Genomic DNA, 20,255 nt, shown 5'->3' on the forward strand with positions numbered 1-20,255 from the left:
CTTTGGAAGAAATGTTCTTTCAAGCTTAAGGAATCTCTTGCCTTTAATACCACAAAAATCTGAAGAGTGAATATTAATCTAAATACAATTCTATTGTACAGGTGGTGTGGTTAAAAGGATGCCATACAGGTGGGTCAGATGCCTCTTAAACTTTGCAGTGTGGTACCAGCAAAGTAGCTTAAATGCAGGTCTGCTGAAAAGACCCACTCTGATTCTCCTATTTTTTTTTTTTTGTCAGAACAAATTGGAACATTGTGCAGAGATGGGAAAAGTTAACCAAACAGCTCTACTGTAAAGGACAGTATTGAGGAGTGGGTTTCTTTAGAAAAAGGATTTATTTATATTTTCTCAGAGAAGTTGGATTCACTTTTTTCCTAAGTTATTTCCTCATGTTTCTGAGGGTATTTTAAACGTTAAGAATGCTAAGGTTTGGAATATTCTGACCCGGGGAATTACAGACCAGTCAGTCTCACCTCTGTGCCTGGCAAAATCTTGGAGCAGATTCTCCTGGAAGGCATGCTAAGGCACATGAAAATCAACAAGGTGCTTGGTGACAGCCAGCATGGCTTCACTAAGGGGAAATCCTGCCTGACCAATTTGGTGGCTTTCTGTGATGGGGCTACAGAACTGATGGACAGGGGTAGAGTAGTTGATGTCATCTACCTGGACTTGTGCAAAGCGTTCGACACTGTCCCCCATGACATCCTTGTCTCTAAATTGGAGAGACATCAATTTGATGGATGGACCACTCAGTGGATAAAGAACTGGCTGGATGGCTGCACACAAAGAGTTGTGGTCAATGGCTCAATGTCCAGCTGGAGACCAGTAACGAGTGGTGTCCCTCAGAGATTGGTGTTGGGACCGATCTTGTTCAACACCTTTGTAGCTGACATGGACAGTGGGATTGAGTGCGCTCTCAGCAAGTTTGCCGATGACACCAAGCTGTGTGGCTCGGATGACAGGCTGGAGGGAAGGAATGCCATCCAGAGGGACCTTGACACGCTTGTGAGGTGGGCTGATGCCAACCTCATGAAGTTTAACCATGACAAGTGCAAGGTCCTGCACCTGGGTTGGAGCAATCCCAGGCACAGCTGCAGGTTGGGCAAAGAAGAGATTCAGAGCAGCCCTGCGAAGAAGGACTTGGGGGTGCTGGTTGATGAGAAAATGAACATGAGCCGGCTTCAATGTGCGCTTGCAGCCCAGAAAGCCAACCGTATCCTGGGCTGCATCAAAAGGAGTGTGACCAGCAGGTCAAAGGAGGTGATCCTGCCCCTCTACTCTGCTCTTGTGAGACCTCACTTGGAGTATTGTGTGCAGTTCTGGTGTCCTCAACATAAAAAGGACATGGAACTGTTGGAACAAGTCCAGAGAAGGGCCACGAGGATCATCAGGGGACTGGAGCAGCTCCCGTATGAAGACAGGCTGAGAAAGTTGGGGCTGTTCATCCTGGAGAAGAGAAGGCTGCGTGGAGACCTCATAGCAGCCTTCCAGTATCTGAAGGGGGCCTATAGGGATGCTGGGGAGGGACTCGTCATCAGGGACTATAGTGACAGGACAAGGGGTAATGGGTTAAAACTTAAACAGGAGAAGTTTAGACTGGATATAAGGAGGAAATTCTTTCCTGTTAGGGTGGTGAGGCACTGGAATGGGTTGCGGTTTTGTGTTGTGTCCCTGCCCATGGCAGGGGGTTGGAACTGGATGATCTAAAGGTCCTTTCCAACCCTAACCATTCTATGATTCTGTCTTCTCAGATTTTACCTGTTTTTAAATAATAACTGCAGTATATAATATAACTGTTTCCTCTGTCTAGTTACTTGGTTTATCTGCTTGGATCTTTTGAAGCCAAGTGAAAAATGGGAAAGGAATTCATTATAACAGATTAGGAAATTAAAATTGGAAACCTTACCAGTTGACAGTCACGCTGGGAGGTGGGTGCACTTGAGGAACTGACAAGTGTTGGTATTTACAAGGTTTCAAGTTTAGACACCTTACTAACGTAATGTGCATGTTTCTTTTTTTAGTGAGGAAATGGCCTATCTGACTCACATATCTTTCCTTTGAAGAGAATTCTTGTCTGTAATTATAAAGGTTTTCTAATCCATACTAATTCCAGTTTTGGAAACACAAGGTAGCCAGTGAAATCTCTCTGCTATAGGTTTGAACTGAGCTGTTAAATCCTCTCCTCTTCTCCCCAGCCCCCCCATAGCTGTACATGCCAAGTGCATTACTTTTAGAAGAAACATCCTGGCCATGGTTCTCTGTGCTTTGTGTCCTGCTGAATCGTGGAATGGTAACCTTGGATAGCCTTGAAGATGCTGGGTGTAAATAGGAGTTGTTAACCTATCCGGCCTTAATACTGAATACACATAATTCTTTAGTTTTGTATCCACTAAATACATGTGCTCTAGTATCATTAATTACAGTAATTAGTTATTTTCTTTCTGTTGTTAAACCATTCCTGAAGATAACTTACCATAATGTTTTATCCTCACCTGTCTGGGTGAATAGAATTCTGCTTTCTTAGAAGTGTGTCTTAAAAATTGGTAATCTCAAAACTGGGGGTTTTTTAATTGTCATGTCTTCAAATGCTTGGTTTTAATGTTCTGGAATTTATCATAGGCAACATACTGTAAAGATGGAACACTTTTCCTGTTGCTATGCATAGCTGAAATTAACCTGAGTGGGACAGTGTTGTTTTTTTCTTTCCCGTAACTGCAGTGTAGGTAATGGGTTTTGCTGTGAACTAGTCATGTTCCAAGGAACGTAATGTCTGAGGGATCTGTGACACATTCTACTTTAGTATCTGAGCTGTCACAATGTCAATTAGCATGTGATTGCTTACCTCAATAACCTAACTATCAATCAAGGTTAAAATACTTAATGGGGGGGGCATCGGTTTTGTAGGCCTGAAATTAAAACAAAAAGCCAACCCTTTTGAAAACTTGGATGGAACTTTGTCCAGTATGTATCTATCCAGTGGTTTGAATACCATCCAACAGGAATTAAATGAGCCCTTTTCTTTGGTTCAAAGTGCTATTTGAAAAGATAATGTATTCTTATGAATTAAGCTTAAATCAGTCAGAAACCTACCCTTCTGGAATTCGGTTGTATATATGTGGAACAAAACAGGGGTTTGATACAACAGTCTATGCTTCCATGTTAATATGTTCCAACCCACTTTAGTAGAACTTCCCAAAAACATTTTTCATGTGAGATGGTACACGCTAGTCATGGTTAATGGTTAATGAATTAGTTAGCAGTGCTCCTGTTCCACTATTATATATACTATTACTCTGTGCTGCTTAACATTGATATTTAGTGCTTTAAGAGGTATGTGTAAGAAATACACATTCTTATTTACAGGTGGATCTATACTTCCATGCTTCATAAGTGCTGCTTGTGTACAGAAATGAAGGGTTTCTGTACAGAAAGAGACACATTTTCATCTTCATCTAAAATTGTTGTTACATGTACTGAAGAAAATAACTTGTGTTAAACTTTTTTTTCTCAAAAGTCATCTTGACTGTAGCATAATCTCCATGTTGATACTCCTTCAATTTATCACTTCTTGGCTCTTGTGTTTCGTCAGGTAAAGCTGTCCTGTTTACTGCTTAAACCGTTTCAACTGTGACTGTCAGAACTGCTCTGCTGTTACCAAATTCAGCTGGTTTCACTCTGGTTAATAGCAAGGTGAGGCTCCAGGATCAGGAAGAGGTGCCACATGCCTTATCCTGATGCCCAGATGGAATGAGCAGGAAACAAGGGCACCAAGAGACAGCAGGGCAGCCCTATAATACAGCTTCACTTCAGGACTTATTGACAAGTCTTCTACTGGCACAAATCAGAACAGGTGGTTTTTTTATAACATTGAATTGCTTTAAGTCAGTGTCCTGGTTCAGCAGTAGCAGTCATTTTTCTCCTTCTTAGTAGCTGGTGCAGTGCTGTGGTTTTGACTTTTGGCCTGGGGACAGCACTGATAACACCGATGTTTTTAGCTGCTGCTCAGTAATGTTTACTCTGACCAAGGACTTTCTGAGTCTCACGCTCTGCCAGGGAGGAGGGGAAGCTGGGAGGAAGCAGAGACAGGACACCTGACCCAAATTGACCAAAGAGGTATTCCATACCACAGCATGTCATGGCCAGCATATAAAGTGGGGGCAGTTACCCAGAAGGGCTAGATCACTGCTAAAGTCAGGCTGGGTATTAGTCAGCAGGTGGTGAGCGGTTGTATTCTCTTCCCTTGTTATTTCCCTTATCATTATTATTATTGGTGGTAGCAGTAGTGATTTGTGTTATACCTTAGTTACTAAACTGTTCTTATCTCAACCTGTGGGAGTTACATTCTTTCAATTCTCCTCCCCATCCCTCCGGGAGCAGGGGGAGGAAGGGGGGGGAGTGAGCAAACAGCTGCGTGGTACTGAATTACCAGCTAGCCTTAAACCACGACAGTCAGATAAGCTTTTAGCTCCTTCTCCTAAATATTGGTTATTATCTTCTCTATGTCCACTGCAGTTTTATTGTTGGTTGTCATTTTTTTTTTTTCAGTTTTCATGCTGTGGTAGTCCTTAATTTTGGTTTAGTCTTCTGTAACTGCTAACAGGATTAGTTCTGCTTAAATGCAGAAATTCTGAGTAGCTACATATCTTACTGAGAGGTATACACAGACAAAAGCTATACCATATTATAATTTATTATTTTAATGTTTAATGCTTCCACAAGAGGCAAAAAATAAACATGATTTAACCCAGGCACAGAAAGAAAAAGCAGTTTTTACAGACATCCTTTCCCCCACCCACCTTTTTCAGACTTAAGATTTTAACTAGGCAAATAGAACAGAAAGGTTTAGTGACAAAGAACAAAATGATAGCAGAAGGTAAGGTGGCTCTGAAGTGGACTTGCATAACCCACCAGCAGAGCAAATGCCTGAAGTTTGCTTAAGGAATATAACAATGGAAGAGCATCACTAGAAACTGTTCTGATAGATATGTTGTAAACATCAAATAACCATAATTAACCATTTTACATGAAAGTATAAAATGCTCTGAGCTAACATGTAAGGAAATCTTGAATAATGTTTGAACCTTAACACCAATGAAATGATGAGAAAATAGGATAGTCTCCCATTCTAAAGCAACACCCACCCCAGTAACCACCTACAGTGATGTTCTTCCAAGCCCCTTTTTGTTTGAGTAAAACACAAACTGTGATGTAACCAGGTTTGGTCTCTACACTGTGGGGGCAGGGAGAATCAGCAACTGCCCTGTCTTGCATTAGAGAAAATGTAGTTCACACTGGACCTGCCCTTCATTATACATATATCCTCAGACTGCAAGGTTATTTTGAACAGCCATACATTAGAACAAAAGTACAACTTGGAAAAAAAAAGCAGCTGAATTTTAAACACTAAACTTGAGAATCAGTAACTTTTGCCTAATTAAAAGATGACCAAAAGAGGTGTAGTTATGGAAGCATGAAAGGATGTCGGGTTTGTTCCCCTAAATGCAACACTATTAGCTCAACTTATCCTTAAAAGCAGCGCACATGGAAGCCCAGAAAGCAGAATCTGTGCTTATGGCCATTTACATATTATTGTCAAAATCCTAATTACTGTCCATTAACTGTATATTCAAATCCCGTTTGTGTTTTTTTCTTTAGTAAGAGCTACAGACATACTAGAACCTGATGAGTTTGAGGTAAGGAAAGATGAAGTTATTAAACATACACAAATTTAGTATAATAAGAAGAAACCTAAGTAAGAGATCTAAGTGACAACAAAAGCAACACTAGTAGCAGTATTAAGGTAAAACAACCCAAGTACAGTAATGTTTGTCAGATGAAAATACTTACAATTTAGGTTCTTCAAACCAAGCGTGTTACTTATTTCACCTGGACACAGATGCTTTTCTCAGGTAATTAATGTTATGTTGATAACAACTGATTAAGTTGTACTAAAGAAAACAAGGTGTCTGAATTTTATGCAGCTAAAATGCTTGAACCACTGTTTTCAGACTTTGTCCTAAGAAAATTACATTCATCAATCCTGGTAATGGACTGTATGAATTGCTGAACTTTAACAGTGAAGCCAACAGGCACTGTTGACTTAAGAACTTTGGACCATTGCATTATTGTACAGTTGAGCAGTGTAGCACAGTTTTGCTGTAGGACAGGTTTTTAGCTGCACAAGGAGTACAAAGTCTGGCAGCAGTGCAGACATTAGGCTAGGTTGCTGAAGAGCTGAAGTCAAGTCTCCCACCACCTCTCAATATGCAACCATATTTTAGATTAACAATGTCTGCAATCACTGCAGCCCCTATGCATGACACACTGTAATAGTGACTGGATGGCCAGAACTCTGCTCCTGTGCCTTGGTCTCCCTCAGAGCAGGCTCACTTCCAGGCTAGATCCTATAGCTCTTTAGGTTTAGTCTCTTGTGGGGCTCTTACAGGGCTCCACAGCTATAGGAGGTGATAGGGAACTCCTCCTTCCCTTACTTTGGTGCCATTTCCCTGCAATCACCATTTTGGGACAGCAAGTACATTTAAAACATGTCCTTGTAGGTATTGCTTTGACATGCTGCAGCCTAAAGGGAGAGTGTATGTCTTCAGTGGCTATATACATTTATGCCATTAATGAGTCATTTGCTACTGGTGATGTCACCACTGCTACTTCTGGCTGCATTTACAAGGGGAAGTGAGACCTCATCAGCTCTTGAAAGGAAGGATGTAGGTGCCCAAACCCTGGAGGAAGGGCATGGCCTAAGGAATAAAGTGGCACACACTGTCTGATGTAAAACATACAGGGTTCTAAGTCTAGTGAGGCTTGATTGGTTAGTATTCATTACTTGCCCTTCTTGTGTGTGAATTTTCAATTACTGTCTGAAGCTGCCTAACCTCCCTCTGTATTACATGAGATCCCAAAGGCTCCAACCATAGGCTTGTTATCGTAGCTTAGGGAATCTAGGTCTCAAGAAGTGTAATGTTGGACTTAAAGGCATCAACATCCTCTGTTGCCCCTAGCCTCAACTCTTTTTGGGTGCGAAACTACATGCAGTTTCCACAGTACATAAATGCTATCATGTTATAACCTTTCTGAATGTGTAGTACTGTGTCTTAAGAAGGATGAGCAAATAGAAAAAACTGTGAAAGTGATAAATAAATATTCCGGTAGCTGTATTTTACTAGCCACTCCATCATAAATAAAAAGTTTAATGCAATTTGAAATGCCACATTTCAAGTAGGCTATCTTCTGTACAAATAGACAGTTTGACTTCTCATTCAACTCTAACCAACTAAAATACAAACTAATGCAAATGTGTAAAAAAGATGTCAGAAGTAGGACCAGAACCCAAGTCTGGAGTTTCTACCACTGATTCATAAGAACACTTCCTTTGTTCAAGTAAAAAATTTCTCTTTACATGCAACCAAAATTATTTGCGTAAATTTCTAAGTAATTTGAACTGGCATATCCACATATTCCCATTACAAACCAATAAAAAAAGTATTCTCACCTTTCAAGGCAAAGTTTTCATGATATAATTAGACTCATTATTACAACATACAATAGTGATGAATTTGACACTATGTTTTCTACTTACTAGATTAAAAAGCATTAATCTGCTGTTCTTCACAGATATCCTACATGACAACAGGAAGTAGTTAGTCATTAAACAATACTACCCGATTCTGTTTTTTCTTGTTTTCCAGTCTGAAACATTAAGATAAAAACTGTGTCAGAACACCTTCCAGAACGAAAGGCTAGCCTCAAAATTATGCACCCCATACAAACTGCTAATGATAAAGGGTTAAACTTACAAGTGCTAAATGCCATGACTGCTGCTGAGACTAGCAGGACAAAACCAGATGGATGTGTACTGTCCATATCTGCAGAATTGTAAGGTCCATATCACAGATGTGCTACAAATACTCTCTTGCTTTCCAAGCTACGATATAGTGTACAGTTAAGACAGCATGAAACAAATATTACAGGAGTCTGAGCTTGCGTTTAGTATTTACAGCCATCTTACAAAACCTAATGCTGATAAAAACTGAAATTTTTGCAATGAGAATAATGCATTAAAAATAATGGCAAACACTGTTTACCTTCCATAAATAGATAATCTTTTTCTCTGTACTGTTCAGTTATGTCTTGGTAGCATCAAAGACAGATGATTCAATGTTAGTCAGCAATTTTTCCTTCTTAGGAGTGGGATGTTCTGATTTCTTTGAGTTTATAATTACTTTGTCAGAGTAGAAATCTCTTCTGTTCTCATAGCATCAGACAGGAAACTAAGTTCATTGCACAGTGTCTCGTACCTGAAGGCCATCCGGATCTGTGCAACATTAGTCTTTCGAATGTCATTTCCCTCAGGCCCTTCTTTACAGTAATTCACCCCTAAGAATTTCTGTTTTTCCTGTGAGTGGGATTAAATGTAAAAAGGAAGAAGTCAGTTCAACTGATCTGATTTATTGGCTGAGCGTTTGTTAGCTGAATTACTCCAGTGCAAGTGAAAAGAGCAGCTTCAACCAGCTGACCACTGATCTTTGGCCTTAAAATCTCCAGAACTGGTTAAGACTCTGAGGCAAAGTTACATATATAGAATGCACAGAGCAGTCTGGCTTGCTAAAACCCTCTGTGCTAGCATTTGGTCTTCACTACTATACCTTTCATGTCAGAGGTCAAAAAGAGACTTAGATTCCTTTTGCTAGTTAAATATTGCACAAGAGGAAAATCTGTAGTTGTCACTAAAGAATACTGGAAGAAACAGCAGAATATATTAATAAAGCCCCTTCACATACCAGCTCCTTGGAGACAATGTTTTAAAATGACACAGAAGTAAAAGAGAAGATGCTCTAAATTAAGTCAAAGAGAAAAACATGGATGTATAGAATTTTCAAGCCAAAAGGGATTTCTGTAGCACTCCCTTCTTAGCAAACACATCTTGCTTTTGACAGACAGTTTGTTGTATACTCAAAGCAACACATGATTTATGAAATTGCTGGCAGAGGGGTATCACCCAAATAATTAAAGGTTTGGGACTGGAGGCAGAGCCAAGTCTAAACATGCATCTGCTCTCTGCATGTTTTGGGAAAACATGTAATGTTTATTATTAAACATGTTAATGTATATTATTAAACATATTAATGTTTATTAACATGTAATGTTAATACTTTTTAAAATGTAAGACTGCACAGCAGATACTCTGTGAAGATTTCTGGAAAAGAGAATAGGAGTGTGTGCAAATACATCACAGAAGCACCTACTATTCAGTTTTCAGACTACTGACTTCTCAGTTCCTACTTGCCCTGATTCCTGCAAAAGGGGATTTTTTCAGCCATAATTACCTTATCTGACAATCCACTCTGTAGTACGCTGTTTCTTGCTATTTCACACAAGTCACAGGTACTTAGTTTCCACACCTGGGCTGCAATAGCATATTCTTCCATGAGAGCTTCCTGTATCACCAAAATATGTTTAATATTAAATTAGATGTAAATAGGATGTATACGGAGATATGTACTCATTACTAAAGAAATCCATATATGCTGTTTAGGTAGCTGTGAAAAATTAGAGATTTGAAGATTTTAATATCACAATTACTACTAAAAAGCATTATTGATTTTGTATTTCTCAAGGGCAACTGTTAAATAATAGGCACGGGGTATCCAGTTATCTTAGGCTAAGAAATTGTAGCCCCCAGACAGGATCCTTAGAGGCATTTCAGATGAGATCCCAGGGAAAATAAACATCTTGGAGGATCTAGTCTTGTAACTCTTTAACAAATGTCTACATAGACAGATAACCGGGCAATTTCTCACTTCTGACCTTCCACACAAGGAGGTTGGGTCTGACTAATGAATGGGCTGTCACAGCTTACAGTCTTCCACACTATGTGTAACTCTGCTGGTGCTGCATTACATCCATGCAGCAGGCCCTCACAAAAGCTGTCTTTTCTAGCACAGACATGTTATGGGCCAGAAGCCTGAGTGAAGCACACCAAAGCTCAGCTTGTCCTCACAACTCAGAGAATTGAGCAATACAGGCCACTGTAAAGCATAACATGACTCAAGTCAGTGCCAACCGCAAAACGGGAGCATCAGAACCAATGACCAGGCAGTTCTGTCCTGCCAGGCCACCAAAAGGCAAGAATCAGTTCACTGAGCAAACAGCTGTCATCTTCAGAGATTCCACATTGTGTTTTTGTAATGTACTTCCCCAGATTTATTAGTAAGGAAACTGGACTTTCCTGGCACTCTAGAGGATTGTTTATGAAGGCTCAAACCTCCCTTCAGCCTCATCCTTCATTCTATACTTCAACAGCCAACACTGGAGAGGCAAGAGTACAAAAGAAACATAATTAGGAAATCAGACATTTCCCTCTGAAACCTAACAGTGAGTAGACTGAGAATGAGGAAGGATAATGAATGAAGTGACTGGAAGATATGAAACTTGACATCCTAAGCAATGATATGAAATAGCTTTCAGGTCATTCTGGGCCTATTTAGTACGGCTGCCAAATTCAAAGAGAAGTGTTTCTTGTTTTTACCTTTGTATAATGAAACTGCATAGGATCATCCGTGGAGAGAGAGACATGAAGTCCTTTATGTAGAAACTCCCGTAGTGGATTTTTTGAGTACTCCAGGAATAGGCTGTTGTTACTAAGTGGGGACATAGCAATGGGTATTTGTGCAAGATAATAAAGATACTGGAGGACAGGACTCTGCAAAACAAAACACAGTATTTAATGGTACTATGGGCTAATGAAAAAAAGTATTTCCCTTGGATAAAATGGAAACAGCATTACAGAGGGAGGAATAAGATCCAGAAAATTTGGTTGACACTAAACTCTGACTTATTTAGAAAAGATTTTAAAGTCTGAATTTTAAATGTCTGATTTTTATAAAAATAATTTACATTCTTCAACATATATGTCATCCTTTTAAAAATACGGTGACTAAAGTTACTGCAGATTAGTAAGTATACATGACTATGCAGGGCACTGCATTTGATACTAACTGCCTACCCTCCCCCAAAACCTGAAAGTCACACGAAACAGATGTGTAAGAACTGCTAAGTTTTTCAAAACTGAAGTCCAACAGGTAAATTTTAGGTGCAGAAAAGGTTTGTTATATGTCATGTGTGGCTGTTGCATATAATATAAATCTTTTGAGGTCACCTCATCTTTATTGCTATTTTTTACTTAACCAACGTGTAAACCTAGTAAGTGCCATTATTATTATCGTTGTTATTATTATCATCTGCTATGCCAGACTATTGCACCGGGCTAAGCAGGAGAGAGTGAAGAGAAGAATGCTTTGGTCACATACAGCCTTAGTACTACTCTGGTTCTAATATTAGGAATTACTGGTTCTGAGCATAACATCAGACATGATTTTAGGCAAGATTTTTCTTTTTTCTTGTATATGTTAACAAACAGAGAGAATTTTACAGCATTAACCAGAAAAGCCAACTTACAAGAGAATGCTTTCCAAAAAATTACAATAAGCTCAGTGCAAGTCTGCCACCCACTGACCAATTATTTTAATTACAGGACACTGGCCTGGGGATGACTTATGTGATGGTTTTCATTAACTGATACACCAGGAATGGTAACATTTGTCCTGTCACAAGCAGCAAGCTGTAAATAAAATATTACTGTGCTATTCAGCTATGTTATATTTCTTGATCAATTGATCCCAGTTATTCTAGATATAAATAATTATAACCTTAATGAATTTCAGAATGAACCCTGAATTACAGGCATGCCAGTCAGGGAAAATGTCCTTTGTCCCTCTGCAGAAGAAACCAGAGCTTGTCTTAAGCACTTCTTGGATCTAAACCAGGAAGTAGCAACAAGTCTAAGCAGTTTTTTTCCTTTTTATCTCTGCTTGCAAGTGCTGTCAAGTCCTTGACATATCTGAACAGTTGATCTTCCCTATAAAGACGTAGCTTTAAAATAATTTGGAAAAGATTGGTTTTGTAGCTTAAATAGAAAATTCAGCTTAGCTTATTTATTTCACAGAATGGTTTGGGTTGGAAGGGACCTTAAAACTCATCTAGTTCCAACCACCTGCCACAGGCAGGGACACCATCCACTAGATTAGGCTGCTCAAAGGCGCATCCAGCCTGGCCTTGAACACTGACAGGGATGGGACAGCCACAGCTTCTCTGGACAACCTGTTCCAGTGTCTCACCCACCCTCACAGTAAAGAGCCTCCTCCTAATATCTAGTCTAAATTTACCCTCTTTCAGTTCAAAGCCATTACCCCTTGCTCTGTCACTACATTCCCTTGTAAAATGTCCCTTTCCAGATTTCTTGTTGGCCCCTTTAGGTACTGGAAGGCTGCTCTAAGGTCTCCCCTGAACCTTCTCATCTCCAGGCTGAACAAATCTAACCCTCGCAGCATGTCTTCATAGCAGTGCAGCAACCCTCTGATCATCTCCTTGGGGCCTGCTTCAGCAGGTCCACATCTTTCTTATGCTGGGGGTCACAGAGCTGAACACAGTACTCCAGGTGGGATTTCCAGTTGAAGTGAAGAGTTACTTGTGCCTTGCTAAGAAAACTGATTTTGGGCTGCCAGACAAAGTCAATTTTGCAACTGCTGTTTGAACCAGTGACTGATGTCTAAGCAGATAGTGATTAGAGTTTAGGTTACCTTCTTCAGTAGCAATCCATGAGAAATGTTGTCCGCTGTCAGAAAGGCTGATACAAGGTGTGTGATAGACCCAGCTTCCCCACAGTGTGGTCGAAACAGAAAAGTACACATGCCTCTTTCCCTAATGAGATTAAAAGCAAGTTCCACTATCAAAATTGCACTATTAATGCACTTGGTTTTATCTATTTTGCATATAATTAGCATTAACATGGGAATTAGAAAAAGTTACACATTCTCATACAGTTTGGTGTGACATCTAATCAGGCTGCTGTTGAAAGGGGCAGGTCCCTATACCCAACCCCCTGCCATCACCTAACATATTTGTGCCTTCCTTCTTTCCTTCCCCAGTTATATCTCATTTAGCAATTGTTTAATATTGGGTGAACAGTTATCAAACTGTTTTCAGCTGTGGGAAGTAGGGGATGGAAAGCTAAGTGAACTGATGCAACCTATGGCTGCATAATTCCTAGATTCAAAATGAGGGAAGCAGTGGAAGCACATTGCAGAGGGTTAGTGAACACGATGTAGTGCAGTGACAACCTGCCATCTCACCATGTTAAGTGTAGCATGAAGCCACAGCCTCAGCTGCACAGGAGTGTTAGTTGCTACACTAGACTTAACACCGTAATTTCTAGAACTGTTTTATTTTTATCATCTGTATTAAAAATTATGCTGAGTTTTAGGTTATAATGGACCCTCTTACTCAGTGAAGACAAATGTCCCCTAAGTATTTAGAGATTTAGATATATTCAAAGTAAACAATTTCAACAAGGAGTGCTAAAGTAATAAGGAATTTTTAGGATGGAAGTTTAGTCACATTTCTCCATAAAATGGATGCAAGGATATAATCCACCCTTGCTGACTTTGCTAATATTATGAAAAGCATAAAACAGTCTTCGAATGGACTGGCTGTGGTGCCTCAAATACTCAGTATATTTAACAGGGTGAACAGTTTTACTGACTCATTGATGAATTGTGTCATTATCTCACCTAGCTATAAAGAATATTTAATTATTACCTAGGGAGATTTTCAAATAGTAGTTGAAATGATTTTGAGGTAAGAAAAAAATGTGTGATGAAAGGGATGACCTGAATATCAGCTGCTGTATTATGTCCTTTCCGTTTGATGTTTTTATTGTGAGGTTTGATTCTACTGGGTGGTCAAGAGAGAAATGCTTGAGGTAACGGGGAGAGAAGAAATAACATTTTAAATATTAACTTGAATAAGACCTGTGAAAATGACAAGTCTGTGCAACATCTATAAGAAAATTCAAAAATATTTTATAAATAATAATGAACCAAATCCTTGCAAGGTACGTGATGACACTGTAGTATCAGTGGATAACCCCACCGTGCCTCAATTTGAGTCAGTTGTGCACATCACTCAGTGAGTCAGCCACAAAGCTGGGAACATAACCTGATGTTGAATTTCCGGCTTTACTGAGCCTGACGCCAAAATCTGCTTTTACAGTCATGATCTCACATTCAGAATCACACCTCTCTGCATTACTTGCCTAGACATTGGTCTCAAAGGTAGTAAAACTGAATGAGTCAATATGAATGCTAAAGTAAGTTAGCTAGATGTGCAGTTTATAATTATGTCCTCCTTTGTCTATCTTTGGTAACAGCAGCAGCCCTAAAACCAATATTTCACAACATAACTTTGTACCTCTTAAATTACCAGGAGATAGCAAGCTACCAATAGTTACCTTATATTTGGAAATCCACTATTAATCCAAGCCAAGGTCAACCTGTCAGTTTTGTGTCAAACCAGTATATTAACCAGATGCCTTTACAATTTCTGAGTATTGCATTTGAATTCATTTTGCAGTTAACATTTTCAAAATAACTTGTGTCCTCCTTTTGGACTCTTTAATTCAAGATAACCTTTGCTTCAAAAGATGTATGATCCAGCCACTGATTTAGATTAAGACAAAGATTATTGATTTTTCTTTCTGAAAGCTTGTAAAAAATGACTACTTGACTACTTACCTTCTGAGGTTGTTTAGCAACATGATGTTCACATACATATAATACAAGTAATAGCTATATGGGGGATTCTTCTCACTGGTCCAGAGGTCAGGATTAAGGCTTTTGTCAGAGAACATATGGCCACTATGTTTGGACTCATCATCAACACTGTCAAAGCCAGTCACCTGGTGGGAGAAGAGACTAACAGAAATCAGTGTTTTCAAGAAGCAAATGTCAATGTTACTTTTCCTTCAGGACTTGCTTGTACAAAGCAACTAGTCCTCTTTCTTCATTTCCTCCCTATGCTAGCAGTCCTGCCCTCCTACCACTCACTGCAGATAGCAGGAGTAATGTGTTTACTTGAAGGCAGTTTCATACACACACACCCTTTTTTTTTTTTTTTGAGACAAAGAGGAAGCCCAGGTGCACAAAAGCCTGTAAAATTCCCCCAGATCCGGATTAGAATCCTTTAAACTCATCTGGTTTTGTTATCTGAAAAGCAGCTGAAGGCCAGAGGCTCCCAGGAAACCTCAGAGTTCTGAACTGGGGCATATTTGGAAATGTCTTTTAATCATGTCCCAGCAGCTACATCCTCACTACTGAGTCCCATCAGGATCTACACAATGCTTCCTCTCAGTTGCCTCCTTTTTGAAGGCCAGTCCCAGATGCAAGCTCGCAGTGAGCATCCTGGATTACTATGTTCCCTCTGCACAAGAGCATGCAAATATCTTTGGTCATAGTGAGGATTACTGAGAGGGCAAATAAAGAGGTGATGAGCTGTTTCAGGGTAATAAATAGCAACTATTTAACAACAGGACCCTACCCACGCTTTTATTAAATTGCCAGTAAAACAGTAATACAAGTAATCTATGGAGGAGGAAGATCTTAGTGTCTGGAAACAGCTATGGACAAACAAAATTTATGAGCAGGAGAAGATCTGTTTCATGTGAGAAGAAAATCCAAATATACTTACATATTTGAGGAAAAGGTGCAATTCTTTATGGTCTTTGGGATTGATTGTTGCTTCAAATAAAGGTACAAAGATGTTCTCCAACATCTTCCCAAAACTAGGCAGAATATTTTTTGACCTGAATATGTCACTGAAGAGGAAAAAATACACAGTTTTGACCACTCTTTAATAGGCTTTTTTCTCCACTTTCACATTCGTTGTTATTTGAGTTTATTCTACAGCTTCAGTTCTGCCAGGATTAAGAAATTAAAAGTTTATGTCAGGGCAGGGCTTGTCTCTGTGCTCCATTTCCTGCACCTCCTGCCACTCTGCTTCATCCAAGCTCTGCTAGAGCTCCTGAGCGCTCCAGAAATAGAGACAGTATGCAAGGGTAGATGCTCTCTCAAAAAGAGTGACCCTTTCCTTTACAGCAATCCAAATATCAATAGGTGAGATAAGGAATTACCTCTCCTGAAAGATTCTGTTTTCCAAAGTCGTTAACTACTTTAAACAAAAGTAGAATATTCATTCTGCTTTAGTGAGCCTCTCAGAACAGAGGGGCAGTACTTCAGTGTATCATTAAGTGCATGACTTAATGAAGGTGTTGATTCTGGTGTGTACATAAGAAATCATTACATAAGAAATTAAAGGACAGACACTTTCTTCCTAATGAGAAACACACGCTGGGGGATATATGCAACCATGACAGCTCTTTCTCTACTCATATTCCAACTATGCAATTTCAAAACATGAAAAGCAGCTTTAAGACTTGACAAAATTATCGTGGGACACTATTATAATATATGTATTAGAAACAAACAACCATTTATTAAAGTCTCAAAGGATGCTTAAAAACTAAGAAAAACTGATACTGATTTAAGCTTGCAAATCAGCAACCAGGGTTGCATTTCCAAGTTCACTGTCATTTAGTCACTGATCTTAAGGAAGTTTGGTGGTAACAGTTCACGATTATGGAATTCAAGAGGTGATTTATTTTCATCAATGTGTTTTAACTTGCCCTTGAATGCAGCTTAATTTCACCCAGTTGTAATTTTTGATTTTTAGTATTTTCAGACTTACAACTAATTCACAGTAGTTTTGAATAGCTTCACAAAGAATAGATTCAAACCCCATCTCCCGTCTTCCACCACCAGACTGTCAGGAATATTGCAGCAATGGTCAAAAATAAATTTCCCAGGCTGTTGCTTATAAATAGAACTACAGGAAAGCTCATAAACCATCTAAAAAATATCAGAAATTAAAACAAATAATTGGTATGATTTCAAACTATTAAAATTACCAAGAGCTCCTGATTACTTACTAGATTCTAGGAACCTGAATTATCCAGCGCATATTAGGGGAATAAACTTTATGCTTGATGAACCATTTTGCCAAGTTCAGCCATTCATCTGGAGACCGTCCATAAATGGATAAGCGGGGTTCTGTATACTGGTACTTACTTTCTTCTAGTTCACGGGCTACTTCCTATTAAGTAATAAATATATTTGCTTTAATATGGACACTGACGATCATTTACACCTAGTAATATATTTATTATTCTATTTTCCTCAGACCAGACGTAATTGTATTTTCACTCTTTAAAGATCAACAGGGAATCTTTTGTCTCTTAATCAATTATTTTACTTTAGGCATTTAAATATTCTGCTGGCAAGCTATCTCAGAATCATTTCACTGTAACTAACTGTAACACCTAGATTTAGATGACAATATTGTGCAGTTATTGCTAACACCTTTGTAAGACATAGGTTTAAAATTGGTAACTCAGAATGATACGATTTAAACTGTAGTAAGTGACTACATAAAATATGCAGACCAATAGAGAATCTGACCCAAAATGCATGGTAGTAAGCAATTTTAAGGCTGTTAATTTTAGACAAGCACTTCTGTATGTTTAAGAAAAGCTGACATCTAGTTCATGAAAGCTACTAATTCTTTGGTTGTAAGAAATTAATTTGAAGCCTGTGCATACATGTGCAGATACAGTTTTATGCAGAGGCACTGCCCTAGCCACTCCTTCCTTAGCAGCTATCACTAGCCTACTACATCCTCACAAAATATTAAGCCAGTGAATTGACTTTTGGCTGCTCTCTATTAATTTGAAACTGTACTCAGCACTGCTTTGAACTCATACACAGGTTATATGTATGAGTTTCTACCCATAAAATGATTTAGAAAGTAGCAGTGGCTGACTTAGCAGAGGTCTTTCTCTGATGAACTACCAGAGCGAGGCCAGTACCTGGAATCACTTAGCCATACTGTTAGCTCTAGATACAATTATGACATCACATACCTTTTACAAACCTTAATTTCTCTATAGCTGGAAAAGCTTGAAACTTACTTACCTTGACCATACGAGCAAAATATTCACCACCAATGTAGTTCTCAGTTTTCAAATACAAGTCCCTCAGCTCACTGGCACCAACTGGATTGTACTTCGAATTGAATTTGTCAAATCGATGAAATGTTTGACGACCCTTGAGGAGGAAAAAAAAACAAATAACCATAGATTTAAGTACACACAATAGTTTATAAATTAAATTGCCTAGCAATGAAAGGCACATACAAGAAAAAGCCTATGCTAATTTATGTCAAACGTGCAAAGTAATGCATGAGTTCAAATTCTGATTTGATAAGTTATCATGCAAAAACTGTAGAAACCAGAATTTCACACTGAAAAAAACTTAAGTGTTTTCTTGTTTACTTTGTCAGTTTGATAGACTTACTGCATGGACATCTAAAGAGTCTACAGTGAGGTCATAAGGATCCATGTGAAGGCTTTCAAAGACTTGCTTTAAAGTCATCTTCTTGCCTTTCTTCTCTGCAACAATCCTGTCCGGCTCCGTTTGATATGTGTGCTTAATAAACCTTAATAAGTGTTTCTGGTTCATGCAAGCAGCAGCATGGATATGAGTATCAACCTGAAATCAAGAAGTTATTCATGCTCATCATCCATATACATGAGCTTAAATTAGCGAAGTATCTATGTCAGTGACAACAATGACTAAAGCCTTCTAAAATATTCTCCAAGTAACAAAAGAATTAGTGCCTAAGCAAGTCAAAATGTTTCAGAACCCTGAGATTTTAGGTTTGGAGGAATTATTCAACAAGCAGAACTATAAATGAAATAGCCCTCAATTAACAGTTCCCTACTTAAATATTTTTAAACAAGATACATTATAAGTGCCAATCACAGAACCTGGGTGCAGATTAAATTTTATACTTCCTTAGGCATTCTTTAGTATTCTTTACTTCATCCATAAAACGATGATGTCTTTCTAGTTTATGGACTGTAGTCATAACCACCCTCTCTGGCTGAAAGAATCCAGAGTTCTTAGCCATTTCCAAAAGCATAATTCATGGTTTTTTACTTCAACCACATAAAACAGCTTAGGACACTAGAACTGCAAAATGTACATGTGAGGAATTTTGTCACTATTTTTTCCAAGTTTAATTATAATACAGCAGCTCATAATGCTGACAGGTTTTTCACTTTCTTCAGATCTCTTCACACACCAAGGGAGGTGCAAGCTTCACAGAAGGGCTGAGAGTATTCCTGCAGTTTTTCCCATTTAAAAACAAAAAAAAAAACAAAAAAAAAACCACAAAAGACAAGAACCAAATAGTTTCCACAGGTTTGCTTTTTTTTTTTTTTTTTGCCCAGAGCCTGCATATCTGTTTGAGTACCCATATTAGAACACAATCCAAAGAAACAACTGATGAGACTGGGGGCTTGTTTGTTGACTTGAGTTTTCCCTTCAGTATGTGTAATGCCTTAGTGCTGCCAGCAAGTATGTAAAATGAATCCATTGCAGTTGTTTACAGTCAAGGGTTTATTATCTTAACTGTACTGAGAAAGAAGAAAATCAGGTATATTCCCCAACTTCTTCTTGTTTGAAAAGGCAGATAATACTAATTGCAGTTCACAAGGACCAAGTACCTGAAAGGGAAGAATACGCCTTAGCTAGGATAATGGCCTTAAGGCACCTACCAGCATAGCAGTACCCAGTACATGGAGCAGCAAAGCTGCTGCTCCAGGGTCCATTTGTTATGAATTTCCTTGAGAAATTCTGACTAAACAATAAAACAGCTTAATGCATGTTCTAGGTAAAACAATGAAATTACTAAAAAATTCCTATCAATTTAAAACCAAACCAAAACAAACCACTGTTCTGATCAGATTTCACAGTTGACACATAATGAGCACAATGGCCCTGGGGACAGGTTGGCAGACTCTGAGGTTGCCTTCAACTCCAGACTGCCAAATCCTGGCAGAAGCAGTTGCAGCTCACTCAGAAGCAGCAGTGCTGCATGCAATTGGTCTGCTAAGCTTCCCATTTCCCTCCAGCCCAGGCCCCACCTGGACATAGATGGTCATGAGCACGGGGATGTAGTCAGAAGCAATTGCCAACATTTACTATTTCTAACATCTGCCTTGTGTACCAACAGACTGGTACTGGAGACAAGTTTTACAAGACCAACTGACAGAATGGTTCTGCAGAAGGAGTCGGAAGCCAGATAATGAGTTTGTAATACAAGTTTCAAGATGATATATAAAAGGGACAGGACAGTTCACAGTAAGTCTAAAAAGCACCATGCAGTACTGCCCTAGATACTGGTAGGTGATGGTTTGGAATCATAAAAGTTAACACTTGATTATGAGG

General features: G+C 38.9%; 1 protein-coding gene across 4 annotated transcripts in view; it reads right to left on the reverse strand.

Moving 5' to 3' along the window:
* Positions 1–4,686: 4,686 nt before the first annotated feature.
* AMPD3 (adenosine monophosphate deaminase 3) overlaps positions 4,687–20,255 on the reverse strand; it is a 35,637-nt gene continuing 20,068 nt past the window's right edge. For 3 of the 4 annotated variants that reach the window (XM_061462930.1, XM_061462929.1, XM_061462932.1), the window contains 9 exons: positions 18,318–18,512; positions 17,937–18,068; positions 16,895–17,058; positions 15,598–15,724; positions 14,646–14,809; positions 12,654–12,774; positions 10,544–10,717; positions 9,342–9,452; positions 4,687–8,410 (listed from right to left, as the gene is read on the reverse strand). In XM_061462930.1, the coding sequence (XP_061318914.1) occupies positions 8,234–8,410; positions 9,342–9,452; positions 10,544–10,717; positions 12,654–12,774; positions 14,646–14,809; positions 15,598–15,724; positions 16,895–17,058; positions 17,937–18,068; positions 18,318–18,512 (1,365 nt within the window). In that variant the 3' untranslated portion in view covers positions 4,687–8,233. Of the gene's footprint in view, positions 8,411–9,341; positions 9,453–10,239; positions 10,324–10,543; positions 10,718–12,653; positions 12,775–14,645; positions 14,810–15,597; positions 15,725–16,894; positions 17,059–17,936; positions 18,069–18,317; positions 18,513–20,255 lie in introns of those variants that run through there. The other variant, XM_061462931.1, reaches the window with a different exon arrangement.

The sequence above is a fragment of the Pezoporus flaviventris genome, unplaced genomic scaffold (assembly GCF_033815535.1).
Source record: "Pezoporus flaviventris isolate CSIRO_AGI_PZ_B2104156 unplaced genomic scaffold, CSIRO_AGI_Pfla_v1 ptg000036l, whole genome shotgun sequence".
NCBI lineage: Eukaryota > Metazoa > Chordata > Aves > Psittaciformes > Psittacidae > Pezoporus > Pezoporus flaviventris.